This window comes from Mytilus edulis, chromosome 14, assembly GCF_963676685.1.
Source record: "Mytilus edulis chromosome 14, xbMytEdul2.2, whole genome shotgun sequence".
NCBI classification, from domain to species: Eukaryota; Metazoa; Mollusca; class Bivalvia; order Mytilida; family Mytilidae; genus Mytilus; species Mytilus edulis.
The window spans coordinates 7,588,744-7,608,388 of NC_092357.1; the positions used below are offsets into that span (position 1 = coordinate 7,588,744).

At 31.8% G+C, this 19,645-nt stretch overlaps 1 protein-coding gene and 1 long non-coding RNA gene across 5 annotated transcripts; one reads left to right on the plus strand and one right to left on the minus strand.

Moving 5' to 3' along the window:
* Positions 1–586: 586 nt before the first annotated feature.
* On the plus strand, positions 587–6,347 carry LOC139503207 (complement component C8 beta chain-like). Of its 4 annotated transcripts, none has more exons than XR_011659064.1 (2): positions 587–925; positions 1,597–1,737. XR_011659064.1 is itself a non-coding variant. In XM_071292949.1 (2 exons), the coding sequence occupies exons 1-2, from the start codon at positions 772–774 to the stop codon at positions 6,246–6,248; spliced, it is 327 nt and encodes a 108-aa protein (XP_071149050.1). In that variant the 5' UTR covers positions 682–771; the 3' UTR covers positions 6,249–6,347. The 4 variants fall into 4 exon arrangements, 1 of the variants encoding a protein (XP_071149050.1); XM_071292949.1 differs by lacking the exon at positions 1,597–1,737 and adding an exon at positions 6,076–6,347 and having other exon boundaries at positions 682–925; XR_011659065.1 differs by lacking the exons at positions 587–925; positions 1,597–1,737 and adding exons at positions 4,611–4,648; positions 6,076–6,347.
* Positions 6,348–13,647: 7,300 nt separating this feature from the next.
* Positions 13,648–18,132, minus strand: LOC139502438 (uncharacterized). Its single transcript, XR_011658840.1, has 5 exons — positions 16,846–18,132; positions 16,388–16,455; positions 15,980–16,043; positions 14,152–15,314; positions 13,648–13,669 (listed from the first exon to the last, which is right to left on the minus strand). It is a non-coding gene; the product is annotated as an uncharacterized lncRNA (long non-coding RNA).
* Between the last annotated feature and the right edge of the window lie 1,513 nt (positions 18,133–19,645).

The window sequence follows — 19,645 nt, forward strand, 5'->3', positions numbered from 1 at the left end:
TATACTATTGGTATCGGTATCGGACTCGACCCGGAACTTCTTAATTATTGGCAATATTAATTACGTGGAAAACAAAAGGGCCTGGAGTGGTGTAATTTTTAATCTACACCTTTGTACTATATTAGTTATATATAAAGTTGAATTCTTTGATTCGTCGTTTTTACGTGATGACGGCTGACAAATTGGACCTCGTAATTTTAGTATTATAGATAGTTATCCTATTACTTACAGTAAGAGAGAATTTAACATTACAAAAAATCTGAACTTTTTTTCAAGTGGTCACTGAACCATGATAATGAAGTCAAGGACAATGGACATGTGACTGACGGAAACTTCGTAACATGAGGCATCTATATGCAAAATATGAAGCATCCACGTCTTCAACCTTCTAAAATATATAGCTTTTAAGAAGTGAGCTAACACCGCCGACGCCGCCGGATCACTATCCCTATGTCAACTTTCTGCAACAAAAGTTGCAGGCTTGACAAAAACTACAAGTGATAGCTTCTGTAAACTTGGTTTCAAACATTGTTAGAGTATGCTGAACATTTTCACATCTGTGTTCTGTAGACTAGTTGGTCTTTTTTTATTATTATATTTTGCTGTGTCATTGTCAGTTTGGCTTAATATGAATTTGAACATCCACTTTATCTTTTTTTCAGTTTATAATAATTTTACAAAATTAATGTTTTCTAATTCTATAACTTTTTTCATCAGCTTAATATCAAAATTGATGCAAGTTCTCCAGAACATGGACAGACTGAATCTATAATGTTCAGAGATGACCAACCTGATTCTCCAGAGACGCTAACTGGTGTAGAAACAAATGAGTTCCTGACCATCTTGGTGGAACCCATAGCTACACACTACATTGGAGTAATGGAATTCCAAGGAAATTTGCAAAATATACCAAAGGAGTTGAATTGTAAGTTTGATATATAATATTCTCATGCTGATAATAGATATAGGAAGATGTGATATGAGTACCAATGAGACAACTCTATATCCAAGTCACAATTTATAAAAGTAAACCATTCTAGGTCAAAATACGGTCTTTAACACAGAGCCTATAATGGTTGTTTCTTGAAACTGGTACATTTTGATATCTTTTAAACTTTTGAATACTGTGACTTTTATTCGTGGGGTTCAATTTTGTATTTTTTCATGAATGGATTTATTCATGAATCTAGGTGTCCAACAAACTATAACAATTGTTGTCCAAATCAAGGCATGGAAAGATCCCCATGAAGATTTAACTACATGAAAACGTGAATATGATCTAGAGAATACATCAGCAAATGCACTATGAACTAAATATATACAACTTCAGACAGGGTTTTACCTGTTTCATCTTTAAAATCCTAAACTATGAGATTTTTAAAACTCCTGAAAAACTAGTTTTAATTGATTAGAAACAGACTTTTGGTGATAATATGAGATGATAAAGATTTTCTTTCAGTGAAATGTTAATGGCCCAATTAACATCTTTGGTAATCATTAATCTGTTTCAACTATGTTATTAGAAGTTTTAAAAAAGGAAAGAAAAGAATGAAGAATCATTTATTTCACCTTTAAACATCTTTTTGATTATTGCAGGAACCAATATGTAAGAGTTGGTATGTGTATGCCATCTGATGCCACCTTTAACCTATTTACAAGGACCCCACTCAGGCGGCTTAAATTGGTTGACTGGACGGAGGTACAATCTATTGAAGAACTTGATAGTGATACTGTTGGGATAAGTCGATTTGGTAAGTACAAAACAATGGTTGGAAAGAAATAATAAATTGCTTTGTTAATTACAGAATTAGAGGGTTGGAAAGGAGTGACTTCTTCATTATAGTAGTTAAAGTAGTTAATATAATGATTGGATGCTGAACAAACTTTATTTAATTTTCTCAAGCGTGAATCTATTGAAGTATTGCACTTCTTAAAATGCTACGGAAGTTAAAATAAAACCATTTACCAATGCTTATGTACACATTGTGATTGCAGCAGATAATAAAATCTTTATAAACGCCACTACAGACATTATTTGTACAATTATGGTTTCAGTTGTTCAAATTATTAAGTCTAGTTCATTGTTCTAACATTATCTTAGAGAAAATAATTGAGTACAGTTCAGGAAGGTAATTTATGTTCAATTAAAGATTTGTTCTAATTTGCGTATGTATATTTGATTTTTTTTTTTTTTTTTTTTTTTGCAGAATGTTATTTTTGAAGTTCATCAGCTACGAATCAAGAACTGATACTACAACCTTAAATTGTGAAGGTAATTGTCCCTACATAAAAGGAGATGTGTTGTCTGGGGATAGGTCAAATGGTGATTGTCGTCAGGCTGCCTACAACAATCCTGGAAATTTATTACAGAAAGACAAGCAATGTAAGTTTTGGTGCTAAGTGACATCTCATTTGATGGCATTGGAATAATTATATTTAACATTCTTAGTTGGTAAATAATGGAACGGCTATTAATTTTGATTTTGTTGCCCGATTGAAATTATCCAAACAAGGAAAATATATACTGCACAGATCACAGATAATTTTGTATTCATTCACATGTTGTCTAGATTTGGGATGCTTTGAACTTGCCTCCTACTTCTTGATTTGATGTCATTTTATGAACGAGTTATTGCAATCTCTAGATGATTAGGTGCAATATATTATGTGGGTCTCATTGGGGTCTAAGCGTGACACGTGAAAGTCAAATTAATGTGCCGTGAAAGCGGGAAATGAAGTCTAGCGGGACACAGGAAATTACACAAAAAATGAGAACCCCCAATGAGACCCCCTATTCTGTGCTTAAAATTTTGTTTCCATTTTTAGGGTCAAATGTCTACAGATACACGAACATTAATAGCTGCTACAGATCCAACCCCACCAAAGGTAATACCTATATTATAGTAATTAGTGGGCATATATTTAGTTAATATTACAAAGATAAATAATGATAATAATGTTAGTTGCCATTTTCATATATTTTGATTATTTGCATTTTAAGCTCACCTGGTAATCTATCTAGTGTGAGCTATTAGCATCACACACATGTTCTCCATTGAAAACCAGTAAACCAATTAAAAACCAATCACAATCTTCGTTATGAAACCTTGTTCCAGATTTGTTCCTTATGTTCCTGTTGCAATCTCAGTGGCGGATCCAGAAATTTACATAAATGGGGGTCCACTGACTGACCTAAGAGGGGGCCCGCTCCAGTCACGCTTCAATGATTCCCTATATAAGCAACCAATTTTTTTCCCAAAAAGGGGGGGGGCCGGGCCCCCTGCCCCCCTCCCTAAATCCGCCTCTGAATCTACTTGCATGGTAACCACTACTGACAATAAAACATAAGGGTACCGTAAAATGCAACTAATTGTTTAGTAATTAGAAATCAGAATAGAAAAATATGACGATGTATCATATGCTCACTATTTCAAGATCTATTACCAACTTTCTATGTACACCAAAATGACCAGACAAATTTGAGTTATTGCCCTTAAATAATGAGTATGGCCAATTTGTGCATTTTTGCCTATTATCTTAAAAAATGCATTGTTCTCATTGAAATAATCAGCAAGTCAAGGTCAACAAATTTACCAAATAGCTAAATCCATTCATTGACTCCGTGAAAGAGTTATTGTCCTAATACAATGATTTTAATCTCTAAACATGTTTGCCTTTTATGTTGAAAACAGCAGGGGCGGATCCAGCCATTTTAAAAAGGGGGGGTTCCTAACCCAGGACAAAAGGGGGGGGGGGGGGGGGTCCAATTACATGTCCTCATTCAAATGCATTGATCGTCCAAAAAAAGGGGGGTTCCAACCCCCGGACCCCCCCCCCCCCCCCCTCTGGATCCGCGTCTGAAAACAGTAATTAAAAAAGTTATACATATACTTTAAACTGCAAAATAATTATCAGTATAAGATGTGCAAAAATGCAACATAATAGAAAATCATGAAAGTCTTCCTACAGGAATTATTGTCCTTAATGATGATATTTGACTATCTTTTAGGATTTAGCAGAGTCATTTAAAAAACTATGATAGATAGCTATAAACTATATGCAACAAAATGATTAGTAAATCAAAAATATCAAAAAAGACTACAACTTGTAAGAGGTTCTGTTGCCCTAAATTCAGATTTGACCAAAATTAGCAATTTTTTTTTTAAATATTTAAATAAAATTCTATAGATAGAAGTAAAACTATACACAGCAAAATGATGAATTAATGCCCTGAAAAGACAATTTTTAACAAATTCTGATGGTTTAATAATATCTTTAAAAGACAGACAACATTCAACAAACCGCTACACAGAAAGCTAAAGAGACACATTACCTAATTATTTATACATTTGTATTTGAAAACAGGGTTGGAGTGCAGGATCTCAGCTTCCATTCACATCCAGAATACCTGTAAATGGTGGTTGGTCAAGCTCAGTGGCGGATCCAGGGGGGGGGGTTCCGGGGGTGCGCACCCCCCCCCCCCTTTATTTTTGCCGATCAATGCATTAATATCGGGACATATGTTTTGCACCCCCCCTTTGCCCTGGGTGCCCTGGGTTAGCACCCCCCCCCCCCCCCCCTTTTGAAAATTCCTGCATCCGCCCCTGAAGCTGGTCAGCATATGAGGAATGTTCTGTCACATGTGGAGGTATTGATAGCTTCTTATGATATAAAATATGCATCATATCAATCTTTCTCAAATATTGTTTGAAATCACTGGTGAAATTATTTGAGATCAGAAAATCATATTGAACATAGCTTGTTGAAGTTGAAAAGAAAGTATTAATAGAATAATTAATTTTTCATCATAATTCTAATCACTTTGTTTTTGTAAAGCATGGTGTCAAATATTGTACATTTATGCATGGTAAACCAAATTTGCATAACAACTTTAACATGACATATATATGATCTGTGAACAAACCAGAGTAAGATAAATCAGTTTTGTTAGTTACTTGACTGAACATATTTACCATAATGATTTTTGCACTGCAGAAAACAGCCCAAGGTCACCACAGCTAAAAAAAACATCCTGCAACCCAAGGCAGGCTTCGTTGTCTACTCTAAATTCATACTTGTCTACTTTATAGTTATTCAATGTTACAGGTGGAAAGAAATCTCAGTACAGAAGTTGAAATAATCCTGCCACTGCAAATGGCGGCACCGACTATGTTGGAGATGGTGTAAATTCTGTCAGTTGTAATCCTTGTCGTAAGTATATTGAAATATAAAAATGTGTCATACCACTTAAGAAAATATGTTCATAGATGGAAATAAAAGTTTTGTTCTTTTAGACTTCTTGTTTAAAGAGGGTTTTTTTATGCCCCACCTACGATAGTAGAGGGGCATTATATTTTCTGGTCTGTGCGTCCGTCCGTCCGTCCGTCCGTTCGTTCAGGTTAAAGTTTTTGGTCAAGGTAGTTTTTGATGAAGTTGAAGTCCAATCAGCTTGAAACTTAGTACACATGTGTCCTATGATAAGATCTTTCTAATTGTTATGCCAAATTAGAATTTTAACCCCAATTTCAGGGTTCACTGAACATAGAAAATGATAGTGCAAATTTCAGATTAAAGTTTTTGGTCAAGGTAGTTTTTGATAAAGTTGAAATCCAATCAACTTGAAACGTAGTATACATGTTCCCTATGATATGATCTTTCTAATTTTAATGCCAAATTAGAATGCTAACCCTAATTTCACGGTTCACTGAACATAGAAAAATGATAGTGCAAATTTCAGGTTAAAGTTTTTGGTCAAGGTAGTTTTTGATGAAGATGAAGTCCAATCAACTTGAAACTTAGTATACATGTTCCCTATGATATGATCTTTCTAATTTAAATGCCAAATTATAGTTTTTACCCCAATTTCAGGGTCAACTAAACAAAAAATGATAGTTGCGAGTGGGGCATCCGTGTACTATGGACACATTCTTGTTATCACTTGAAAGAAATTGCAAATTTTGCCAGACATTTAAAAATAATGTTAAAATAAACCATGAGCAAAAGATACAGGAACCATATTGTGTATTATATTTGTTTATATACAACACAAATTAATAATTGCTTTTTTCTTGACAGCTGTCAATGGAAAATTCAGTGATTGGGGACAATGGTCATCATGTATCGTCAATTCTGGTTGTCAAGGTAACAGAGAAAGGGAAAGGCCATGCAATACTCCAGCTCCTCAACATGGGGGAATACACTGCACTGGTTCAGTAGAGAAACAAGAAGCTTGCAACAGTTGCACCTGACCAGCAAAAAATGACCAAGGACTATTATAATCCTTTTTAGCATTTAGTTTAATGACATTGATTTTAAAAGTTAAATGAATAAAAAAACTTTAAATATCATCCTTGTGTTAGTTCTAATTTTTTAAGAAAATGTCAAAATGATCTAGCATTTCCAGTAACATAGCTACAACTTCTAGCTGCAACAAATTATGGAAGTCTGATATATAACATTAAGAAGATGTGGTACGATTGTCAATGAGACAACTCTCCATCAGAGTCACTAAATGACACAAATTAACAACTATAGGTCACTGAATGGCCTTTAACAATGAGCAAAGCCCATACCTTATAGTCAACCCGGAAATAACAAATGTAAAACTATTTAAACGAGAAAACTTGCCGCCTAATTTTAATATGTACAAAATAATGAATGAAAAACAAATATGCTACACAACAACATACCACAACCACTGAATTACACTCTTGACTTGGGACAGGCACATACAGAATGTGGCAGGGTTAAAAGTTAACCAGAAAGTACAAGTAAGGCAAAAGGTTGGACATGAATGAGGCAGCAAATAAAAGTTTAAAATGAAAAAATGTAGAGGTCAACATGTAGTCTAAAATGGAAAATAATATTCATCTTTAAATCACTCCAAAGACTTAACAAGCTATAAATGATTAGACCATAATAATTATTTTAAAAAGGTCAGGCCCATCTGTCCACCCTTGGTTCAATGGATATTTTGTCCCATTTTCTCAGGAACTACATTACAATGATTTCTGAAATTTGGGTTCAAGGTTTTATGAGTCAGCTATACCCTGTGATGTGTTTTCAGATTCATCAATCAACAACTTCCTGTTTACCAAACAATTACATCTTTTTATACTATTGATATAATGCAGTCACAGTAGGGGTATCATCAGACTGAGTAAGCAGTAGCTCATAGTTTTACTTGTTTATTCTTTGCCATCAATATCAAAATTATAAGTGAACAAAAATCAAAGAAATAGCAAAACAAGAATGTACATAGTACATGGATGCCTCACTTGCACTATCGTGGTAATAAGTTTCAAGTTGATTGCACTTCAACTTCATCAAACACTACCTTGACCAAAAACTTAAACCTAAAGTGGGACAGACTGGCCGATGAACGAACTAACAGACGCACAGTTTGGAAATCATAAAAACAGCTATTTCTGAAAATTCTTCTAAAAAGGAAAATGATCAGGATAAGGCAGCAACCATTTGATTTTTTTTTTGGGGGGGGGGGGGGGGGGGGGGCTATGGTTTTTTTTGGACAAAAAAAGTTTGTTTCCAGTTTTTGGAGAAAAAAATAATTTGTTTTTGATTGTGAGAAAAAAAATTGTTTGTTTTACCCTCAGCTGCCACTATATGCAATGCTAAAATTGAAAGAAAAAAATTGTTTTCGACTTGTCTAGGAAAAAAAAACCATAGCCCCCCCCCCCCCCCCCAGAAATTCAAATGATTGCTGCCTAAGATCTACAAATATGTCAACATGACTGAAATTGCAGTTAACTCATAAATACAAATATTTGGTGTGCAAGTTTTACTGGTCCTGTAGAAAACTTATTTCAAATGAAATAGAACATCCTAAATTTTACATTGATGTTGTTAATCAAGCCTGGAAATTTAGATACAATTTGAATAAAAGGTTTACCTATTCAACACAGTAGTTAAATCTTTGGTATAAGTATTGATTTTGTTATTAGTAAATTAAAACCATATAAAATATAACACATATGTTCTTTCAGGGTACTACAATCTGTAGATACCTATATTTTGGCTGTGCAACAAGGTCATGTTTTTCTCTGACTGATAATGGTGTCTTCATACTTAATTCTTTGTATGTTGAATGTGTACCGATTAATATTTTAGTCTTAGATACATAATTTTTTTATTAATTGTTTTGTCACATAAACTGTGAGTACTCACTGATCTGTACTTTTTATCTCACAAGGCCATAAGGGCCAAGCAAGCTCTTCTTGATCACTTGGTATCTGTCTAATAGTTGAAATCTGTGTTGAAAGTCTTTAAAAAGAAATAAGGTTTAAAACAGGCAACATTATCAATTGCAATGACCTATGAAAATAACGGAAATTTTACATAAACCACCTAACAATAATCTGATACATTCACATTAGTTGGAACCGTGTCATGAAAAGTCAATGCAGACCAAAAAACATGAAAATTAGGTCATGGTCAGATGTACCTCATCAGACAAACACGTTATTAAACCTTTCAATCAGTCTGTATACCAAATACAGTTAACCTATTTTCGAAAATCTTTTATAACTCTTTTTTACTTCTAAGAAATAATCCTAATAAAAACATTAGGGCGCACACACTGAAATGTCTCGCCTTCTTTACCAATCATTGATAGTATGTTGATAGTCCTAAATATAAAGCTTTATTACAACTGTCATATAAACTTAACATTAACCAAGAAAATTAAACATTAACCAGTGAACCATGAAAATGAGGTCAAGGTCAGATGAACCATGCCAGGCAGACATGTACAGCTAACAATGCTTCCATACAACAAATATAGTTGACCTATTGCTTATAGTTTAAGAAAAACAGACCAAATCACAAAAAGTTAAACACTGAGCAATGAACCGTGAAAATTAGGTCATGGTCAAATAAAACCTATGTAACTGACATATAGATCATAAAATATTTCCATACACCAAATATAGTTGACCTATTGCATATAGTATTAGAAAAAAAGACCAAAACACAAAAACTTAACTTTGACCACTGAACCATGAAAATGAGGTCAAGGTCAGATGACACCTGCACGCTAGACATGTACACCTTACAATCATTCCATACAACAAATATAGTAGACCTATTGCAAACAATATAAGTAAAACAGACCAAAACACAAAAACTTAACTATAACCACTGAACCATGAAAATGATGTCAAGGTCAGATGACACCTGCCAGTTGGACATGTACACCTTATAGTCCTTCCATATACCGAATATACAAGACCTATTGCTTATAGTATCAAAGATATGGACTTGACCACCAAAACTTAACCTTGTTCACAGATCCATGAAATGAGGTCGAGGTCAAGTGAAAACTGACGGGCATGAGGACCTTGCAAGGTACGCACATACCAAATATAGTTATCCTATTACTAATAATAAGAGAGAATTTAACATTACAAAAAATCTTAACTTTTTAGTCACTGAACCATGAAAATGAGGTCAAAGACATTGGACATGTGACTGACGGAAACTTCGTAACATGAGGCATATATATACAAAGTATGAAGCATCCAGGTCTTCAACCTCCTAAAATATAAAGCTTTTAAGAAGTTAGCTAACACTGCTGCCGCCACCGGATCACTATCTTGTGACAAAAGTCGCAGGCTCGACAAAAAAAAAACTATGGACTGAAATATCCATGAAAATAAGGTCAAGGTCAGATGAACCTTGTTAGACAGACGTGTGAACCTTACAATTATTCTATTCATTGAATAAACATAATGAATTACTTAGTTTCAGAGAAAGAAATACCCAATCCCAAAACTGAACATTAATCACTGAACCATGACTTTGTAAGGCTAGGGGATCTCTAATGATGGTAATGATGGACAGCTGTTAAAAATCCTGTAGCAATTAAATGCATATTCAGGACAGGTACATGAATATTAACCCTGCTTTGTGCAATCCACAAGAAGAGCAGCAGCAAATATCAATTTTTGAGTCGTTTAGGTTTTAACATGCCAGAGTTCCAACTTAGGCGAACACTCTAATACAAGACCACTGATGTTATTGTATAAAAGACTCCTTAGTTGCAAATGTCTGTCATTTGGTCTCTTGTGAAGAGTTGTCTCATTAGGAATCGCACCACTTCTTTTTTATATGTAGACCTAGCAATGAATCCATATACATTTGTACCAAATATAGTTGTCCATATTACACATAAAAATGGGGTAACTAGTCAAATAAAAAGACCATACAAATATGAAGCTATCCAGCACCTTAAGTTTGGACAATAAAGTTTTAAAAAAGACAACCCTGTTAAGTATCCCTAAGTTCTGCTGATGATACACTGCCAAGCCAATGATGATGATAGACGCCAAGTGATGGAAATATAATTAAATATAAATAAATATATTAATTAAATATAAATAAATATAATTAAAGCATCTGCATGTGTCATACCCTCGGCCACAGAAACCTCTTCCTTCTTTACTTGTCATCAAGATACAATTAAGATAAGATGATTTTTCAAATAAATTTTAATTACCAATTATTATGATCCTATATGATACAAAATAACCAAATGAAACCAAACACAAGCTGCTTCTTTTAAGATGTGTGTAAATATCAAACAAACAGTTACTTGTGATATGCTTTTGATCACGGTTATAAATTATCATTAAATAAAAAGGAGGAAAAGGATCTGCATCATGGGTTTGGTATCAGTAGCAAAATATTACAATAATGCAAAATAAAGACAGTACTGAGGATACTATCTATTTTCCTGGTTGTTTTTAATATAGGGGGAATAATCCTAATGTAATTTCTTAGTCTATATAATTAAGTATAAAAGTTTATGAATTAAAATAAAATCATGTAAATTTTTTGATACATGTAATAAATTTTGTAATCATTTAGTGACTATTCTTTGTTTAATATATAAACTTTAGGCTTTCTAGTTACTTAACTTATAAATAAATAATAGAATTCCATATAAAAAAAGAATCCTCAGTTTGTCTCAACTTTTAAAAATGACATCCAAAAACAATACAATTCTTATACAAAGTAAAACTGTGGTAAAAGCATTCTTATACAAAGTAAAACTGTGGTAAAAGCATTCTTATACAAAGTAAAACTGTGGTAAAAGCTATAATATAAAAATATTAAAACATGCATGTACAAATTATTTTTTTGAGAATTACTCAACTTATTTACTGGGTAATTAAAACAAACTAAATATCTTGATCGGTGCAAAAATGATTAGATTACCAATGGAATAGCAGAGGTGGGAAAAATTTGGTTGATTATTTAGGAAATCACTGAAGTACCACTGGAGGAGGCCCCTCTAACAATCGGTGAGCACCCCTCCCTTTGTTTCCCTTTATGAAAATTTCTGGATCCTCCAGTGAACAGATTACATTTCATTCATTCACATTTTTAACCTCAAGCTGTTATATAGTTTCTTTACTCCTTCCAAATTTCTAAGCTATTTGTTTTTAAAATTAAGTAGTATATTTATATATTTATTTATGGAACCCAGGAAGGCAGATAACTAGTGTTCAGTTATTATTTTATAGTCTGATTTATGCATTAGGCCGTAATGTGGTATAGTGATTCAGTGTATGATATGTTTGCTCATTCATCTACAACTTTAACCCACAATTATCAAGATTAAATGGGACTTTCCCGATACTTTCAAATAATCTTCAGTCTCTGCCGACATTATGTACTATTTTTTATAACTTCTAAAGGTTCTCTAATGAAAGAATGAATTTTTTCTTTTCTTATATCTTATTACTCATATTGAAGGATAGGTTAGTTCAGCTGATATCAACATAGATTTAGTTAGAGCAGATTCTCAACTTGCATCCACAAATCTAACAATTTGATCAATCTTCCAAGGACTGCATCAATAGTTGAAGGGTGAAATAGAATGTTTATGAATTAAACAGAGTTAAAAGCATAAAAATGTCAGATCTCATTATGAAAATAAATTTCTGCATGTAAAAGTAATTTTTTTTTAAGTTTCCGAACAAACCCAATCATATTAAGGCTTGGTATAACAAGATTTTACAATAAAAACAAATAAAATCAGAAAAAAACCACTAAAATCAGATAAAATCATATAAACACAAATGTTGTTATAGCAAACCTTATATATACTTCAAAGCTACAGTGGTAATATACTACTGTCTTGAAGTAGAATATATTGAAAATTTGTATTACTGTCAATGACAATTTTGTCATAATGAGATCTAACTTTTTAAAACAAGATTAAAAGCAGGATAAAAACATGATAAAAAATATTCAAACTATTCCTATCCATCATATGAGGAACTCATTTTAGGAGATGCTTCCAAAAGTTAAAACAAAGTATTTAAAAGGTCCATTCTTTCAATTGGGAACCCCAAAATTTCATTATAATAAAATAAAATACACACTGCCATTAGTTGCAGAAGATAATCTGAAAGTTTCAATGAAAATCTACCAATAGTTTATAAGCCGTGGATGAGAGATGATGATGGACAAACAGACAGAAAACACAAATCTTCCCATTGCAGAGGCGGTTTAGAGGGTCCCCACCCCTCTTTTGAGGGAAAAAAATGTTATATTATAAAGGGAATCACTTGGGCTGGCCTGGTCCCCTCTTAGGCAGTCAGTGGAGTAAAACCCAACCCAAAACCCAAACATTTTTATTTGGGGTCAAAAACTTGGTAGTTAAAATATTTAACAGGGGACTAGTTTCATATTAGCTTTTCAGTGTTTGGCCATCAAAATCCTACTATTTTGGATTGTAACCGACAAAATTCATTTCACAAAGCACTTGTAAGGCTTACATGGTACATAACTTAAAAATATACGTAAACCTATGTACGTCTTGTGGGTACTTTGAGAAACCATATGGCATACCTTTGGAACCCCTCAAATAACAATAATTTCAGTTTAATTTTTCATCAATCACAAAACAATAATTGAATGCAAGTAATATAAATAAAAAAAAATCTATAATTTGAAATTCAATACAGCAATAAAAATACAATTTGTTAAAAACTCATTCTGCTTACAAGACTACTGTCTACAGATTGTTCCAATAGAGATAGTAACAGTTCATCCGATTGTTTGCAGGATTATTGTCTGAGGATTTTACCATACAAGGCAGCAACTGTTACACTTTCAACTGAAAAGAAATAAAGTTAAGTTTCAATTATTTTATCAAAATAATCTTAAGGGTATATAATAAAATTCAATTTAAAAAAAAAAACATAAAAATGAATGTGAAAACTCTTATTTTTGCGACTTCATTTTACTGAAATCTGTCAATATAGTTAATTATAGAGTCTCCAATGTATTATAAAGAAGCAATTTATTTTATGTTGCATTAAGTCTTTTGAAAGATATCCATTGAAGAACCAGAAGGGGCATTTTTTGATATTCCATGATAAATGCTGAAATTTAAAATCTATACTAAGGCCATATTTTGCCAAGTGAACATTGTCATATATGGTACTGATAGAATAAAGATTATACTGTTGACCAAACTCTTATAAACCTTTAACCCTAAAGTCAGTATTTATTATTTATAGTATTATTTTCTTTTAAACAGGATTAATATTACTGGTACCTACCTTCATATTAACTGTATTAGACCATCAAGTCTTATTCCCACACCATGAAAATACAGAAAACATCTCACAGAAAGTATCTAAAAAGAAATTAATACAATTTTATTAATTTTACAAACTAATTTATATGTCAACCTAAAGATTACTTTACAAATTGTTCTGATTTCACACTTTATGTACCAATAGTTTAACATTCACCTATTTTGTAATATTTATATAAAAGATTAAAAAACAAACCAAAATAGTCAAAGGTTTATGATTTGAATTCTGCACTCAACTACTTTGAATAATGAAAATGAGTTGTCTCCCATTGAATAAACAAATCTTGCTGTTAATTAAACTAGTCTCCTCTTGAAAGTTGATTCCTATCTCAGGATTTACTCTTGTAATTGTAATAGAAATTCTTGTTAATGTACCTGCTATCTCAAAATATTAAACTTGTAAATAAATTCTTCAAAGATGTTTTTCATGCAGAAAATAAAGTTGAATATGAACTTTTTAACAATTATACACATGTATTTCTAGAAAATGTATAGAAATTGTTTGACTTCAATAAACTTGCCTTCTCAATTTCATGGTTAAGCCTCAGACTTGGTTGAAGATTTTATTGACCATCTTCCTTTGAGCTGCTCTCCTGGCTGCCAGGGTGGCTGTCATCATTATCTTAATTGCAATCTTTCAGTTTTTGGTCCATTATTTATATAAATAAATAAAAAATATCAGATGCACTCTCAATTAATCACATATCTTGAAAATTTCACCAAATCAATTCTACCCGTAATGACCCATGATTTCTCCCACCCTCAAAACTATTATCTAGACCTCTGTTTACATTTTTTTTATTTACAGAACTCTAAATAACAGTCAATACATTTTTTTGTATTAGCTAGTATGCATTTGAATCTGATATCAAAGCAAAAACAAATGTGAAAATCAAGTAAATAGTTATATATTCCCTACCATGAGGAAATTTCAAGAATGAGGAGTTAAACAGGGGAATCATTTATTACCTCCCATTGCCAAAAAATTTCACCTGTTGGGACTCCACATCATTGCTATATCTAACAAAAATACAAAATGGTAGAGCTATAATTAAAAATAAATAATTTGATATAAAATATTCAAACATTTACAAAAAATAATTAGCACCTTGGTGGTTCATTCCCATTACTCTGACTTTCTCAGTCATTAAAAAATAGGTCACCAAGATATAATCAATATTGCTGAAAGTGGTGGTTAACACTAAAAATCAATCAATCTTTTTTCACCAGGATGTTTCTTTACTATGATTATTTTGAAATATTTTGTTTGATCTAAAAATGCTAAAAATAACAAAACATTGGAAAAATATTTATCATACAAATAAGAAAAATGAAAAAATACATTTCTTTTTTTTTTCTTTTTAGATTCTCCATTCTTAACCTAATGGAAATGTTTTGAATACACATGGACCATTATAAAGATAGTCTCAAGAAAGTCTACAAGTATTATTGTAAAATTAGTCTCAAGACAGTCTACAAGTAATATTGTAAAATTCTGAAGTATCAATTTAGCATACAACTTCCAGTCTTGCTGAAAATGGAGAATCTTTACATTTTTTTTTTTTTTATTTGTGATAAAAATCATAATTTTTTTTTCAAACATACACAAAAATGGTCTGAATTACATTCCTTTTTGTTTCAGTTGTATTGCACAATAATTTCCTGCAGCCACAGTTGAAGTCACCTGAAAAAGAAATATGCATTCTAATATCTGTCAGAACAATATTCAATGCAAAGGAATCAGTAACTGGTTATTGCATTGATGATGCATAGAAAATTGATTTACTTTGTTTTAAAGTGATGTGTTGACATGAATTTACAAACAACCAGTGTTCTTTAGCAAACAAGGGATGACAAGTAGTTGGTTGTTGTCCAACATATTTGTTATTATTTCATTGTTTCATAATAAATCTAGCTGTTGGTTTTCTTGATTGAATTGTTTCACATTTTTTCATGTCACCTACTTTCTGTTTAATAGTTAATTGTAAAGTATATGTTTTGCTCATTGTTGTAGGCCATACAGTGACCATTAGTTGCTTACATCCATGTCATTTGGTCTCTGGAAGAGTTATTTCATTGACAATGATCTTCTTTACTTTATATATGGAGACAATTTTAGAAAACAGATTTTCTAAGTAACAGTATAATTTTTTATTTCCTTTATCTATCTTCATACCTCATAATGTCCTCCTTCCAGATTATATATACGATTATAGTTTTAAGAAAAATTAAAGTATACTACTTCTCTGAATAATTGAAGTATAATACTTCTTAGCATAATGAAGAACTTACTAAGGTTTGTACATGCTCTTTGCTGAATAATTCATTAATTTATGTACTGGTTCTTACCATAAAAGCCAGCTCCAATGCCCATTCCCAACTTCAATCCTTACAGACAAGCTGTGAAGCTAATCTGAAATATAAAATGTTGTCATATTATTAATAAAATGGTTTAAAAGGATCACTTGTTACTGTATTAAAATTATAAAGAAATGGGTTATATGCATGTACTAGATGTTGAGAATATATTGACTAGACAGCAATCCAACAACATAACAAACCAAATAATCATGTTAGATCCTTCAATTTACACTATACATTGTATATGTACTGATATCAAAAGAGAGGGTAGAAATAAATAACAGAAATTTAGTGTGATTATATCAAGGCAAGGAAAGTAAAAAATGGATCTAATTATTTTTATACATGTACTACATTTATCTTTTTTTTCTTTCGAAACTGTATACTGGTACCTACCTATATATTAGCTGTATTAGACCACCAAGTCTTATTCCCACACCATGAAAACATCTCACAGAAAGAACCTAAAATATAAAAATTGACAATTTATATACTTTATATTTCCATTTCCCCTACATTTCCCAATATTATTCGGATTTCTGACTACGTGTTACACAAAAGTATAACATCAATAGCTGTAAAATCAATGTAAAAGATGAAAAAAAAAGTCTTACAAATTTACTTATTGAATTTCAACTCCACAAAAATAATGGTTTAAACATATATTATTGTTCATAAAGGTAAATCATCTGCACATTTTACAATGAGTTATCTCCCATTGAAAGGCAAAAAATAACATTTTACGTTAGCAACATCACTTTCTCCACTGTAACTGCGTTGTATGCTCTAAATATACACTTTTTATCAAATAATGTATAGAATGTATAGAACTTGTTTGACTTAATAAAACTTGCCTTCTTATTTTCTTGGTAAAGCCTCAGACTTGGTTGAAGATTTATTTAACCATCTTCCTTGGAGCTGCTACCATGGTTACTTTTTCATGCTTTTCAACATAATTCTTTGTGCTGGTCAGTTCACTGAATACAATTTATGCACTTAACGAAATGTCCTGTCCATTGTATTTAATCAAGTGTACAATTGTTCCAAGAATGTTCCAAAGCATCTCACAATATTTTCTTTTTCCATTCATGTCAGTTGAAGTAATTCTCAATGTAATCTACAAATAATATTTTTAATTCATACATAAAATACAGTAAAAATACCAGATGTGCTTTTAAATTGGTAACCTGTACTTTCAAATATTTAGAGAGCTCTAAATAATAGCTCTTGTATTAGTTTGGAGACATCTGATATGTAAAGACCTAAAAAAAGAGGTAATAAAAAAGAACAGAATAGTAATTGGCTAACACCTATAAATCACAACATTTTCTAATATTTTGGAGCATAGTTTAATAAAATATCCCTTCTTTTAAGTTTATCATCATGCACATCATACGCATGAAAATTATACTCCAAAAATTGATCATAGCCTGGCCTTCAGTCATAAAACTTTCGAGCATGATTTTTGTACTCAGACTCGAAAATCAATTAACCAATCAAATTGCTGGATTTTATGTTTCGAGCATCATTTTTGTGCTCTGAGCACTGAGCAAAGTTTTATGCCTTCAAGGCCTGAAGTAGCTCAGTTGTGCAAATTCGTATTTTCCTTTAACAATGGAGAATGGTCTTTTAAATACTGAAATTTAAATACGGTATATGGAATTTTTAAAAGGTCAAAATTGGTGATGACAATCAATCTTAATCAATTTGCATGCTAATTATGAGGGTTCTAAAGATATGAGTTCGAAACAAAAATTGTTACCTTCTTAAAACATTTTTAGATAAAAAGCTCCCAATTCAAGAAAAATTAGAAAAATTATAAACATTTCAAACTGCAGTTAAGTTATAATTACACAAAACTGGTACCGTCTGTAAATTTTAATAAAAGTGGGGAAAATTCCTCAAACAATTTCATACTAGGAGTTACACAACTTCAACATGAGTGCAATCTTTCATTGAAGTTTTGATGGTACAAGAAACACTGAAAATATAAAATACAAATTTATTAAATGCAAAATAGTGGTATGAAGTAGAAAATCTTTTTAGGACCAAATTTAGAAAGAAAATTGTGAACTAAAGAAATGGTAAAAAAATGCTGATTCTTTGAATAAAAAAACAATTGTCCAAATTCAAATTGCATGTGATAAAAATCATTAAATTTTAAACATAATAACTGAAGAAAAAATTTTGAAGAAAAAAGTTCCAAAATTTACAATTCAAAAGAAACATTTTTGTTCCCAAATCAAGTTTGATACATGTATCATATTAATTGGTGATGTAAAAAAACCTCTGTTTAAAAAGAAGAGAAATCACTGATATCTTGACATTAATAGAGATGGACTAGCACAAGGTAACTCTTGGAATGACTGGTTCCTTAAATGGAGGATAACTGTCAGAACTAGCTCCAGTCAATACACAGACAGGAAACAGCTCTTTTTGGCCATTTGTAGAGGAAACAAATCCCATGTAATAACATAAATAGTTTTTTTTCCATCTTCAAATGATAAAAAAGCAATTATTTAAACCCCCAGGGGTGGTTCAAGCCATTTCTAAAGAGAAGGGGCTCCCACCCAGGATAAAAGGCAGGGTTCAAACTAGTTTATGTTCTGATTCAATTGCATTGATCATCAAAAAAATTGTAAGGGTTCCCCAGAACCCAGTGTCTCAACGACTTTTGCTGTTAATCCCAGGCTCAACAAAATATGAGGGGAAAAAAATCAATAAAAATATCCCTCTAGATATTATCTTTTGATTGTAAGAAGCTTCTGTCCAAGTTTGGTAAAAATCCAGGATAGTTTATAAATCTAATAAATGTTTTAAAAACTTTAACTTCAGATTGTATTTAAGGTTTACTAAGTCCATTTATAAGTAAAATACGGAAAAACAGGAACAAAGTTTTAAATAATTTTCCTTCTAGATAATAGCTTTTGATTGTAAACAAGCTTCTGTCCAAGTTACAAATCCAAAATATTTTAAGAAGTTATTAAAATTCTAAAAACTTTAACCACAGAGTGAATGTATTGTATCCTGGCATTTATAAGTAAAATATGATCGGCAACGACGACGCTGCTGACAGAATGCAAGATGGCTAGGTCTCATTTTTTTAAACTAAAGTTGAAGGCTGGACAAAAAGTATTAATGGTGTTTTACATTTACAGTTCTGCAAAATGCATAGTATTTTTTTTAATTGTCTATAAAAGATTCACTTATGATAATTCTTATAACAATACTTCAGGGATTGTTGGAGTAATTAAATTTTATTGGCATGTTTTAATTTCTATGACACCTTCATCAGAATAAAAATAGAAGAGTACAAAATGGTGAAGTGATAATTTGCACTTCACAATGTCAACAGGAGGAAAAATAATAAATAAAAAATAAAAGAATGTAATAATGGGAGAAAAGTTTAAAAAGAATGTTAAATAAAATTTGTTGAATAGTGTTTAATCAAATTTTACAGAGGTACATGCTTCCAATTGGCTTCGCTCAGAGTTACTGCCTCTAATTGGGACCACTCTGCCGGGGGTACTGCTTCTAATTAGCTTTAGCAGACAGAGGTATATATGTACTGCTCCCAATCAGCTTCGCAACACGACAGAGGGTATATGCTCCCAATTAGCTTCACCATGAGGTACATGCTTCCAATTGGCTTCG

Bases quoted from the DNA above. Each gene is read 5' to 3' on its own strand.
- LOC139503207 (XM_071292949.1), top strand. From the start codon at position 772: ATGTTCAGAGATGACCAACCTGATTCTCCAGAGACGCTAACTGGTGTA. The intron at 926-6,075 runs GTAAGTTTGATA...TTTTCTTGACAG, and splicing joins TATACCAAAGGAGTTGAATT to CTGTCAATGGAAAATTCAGT.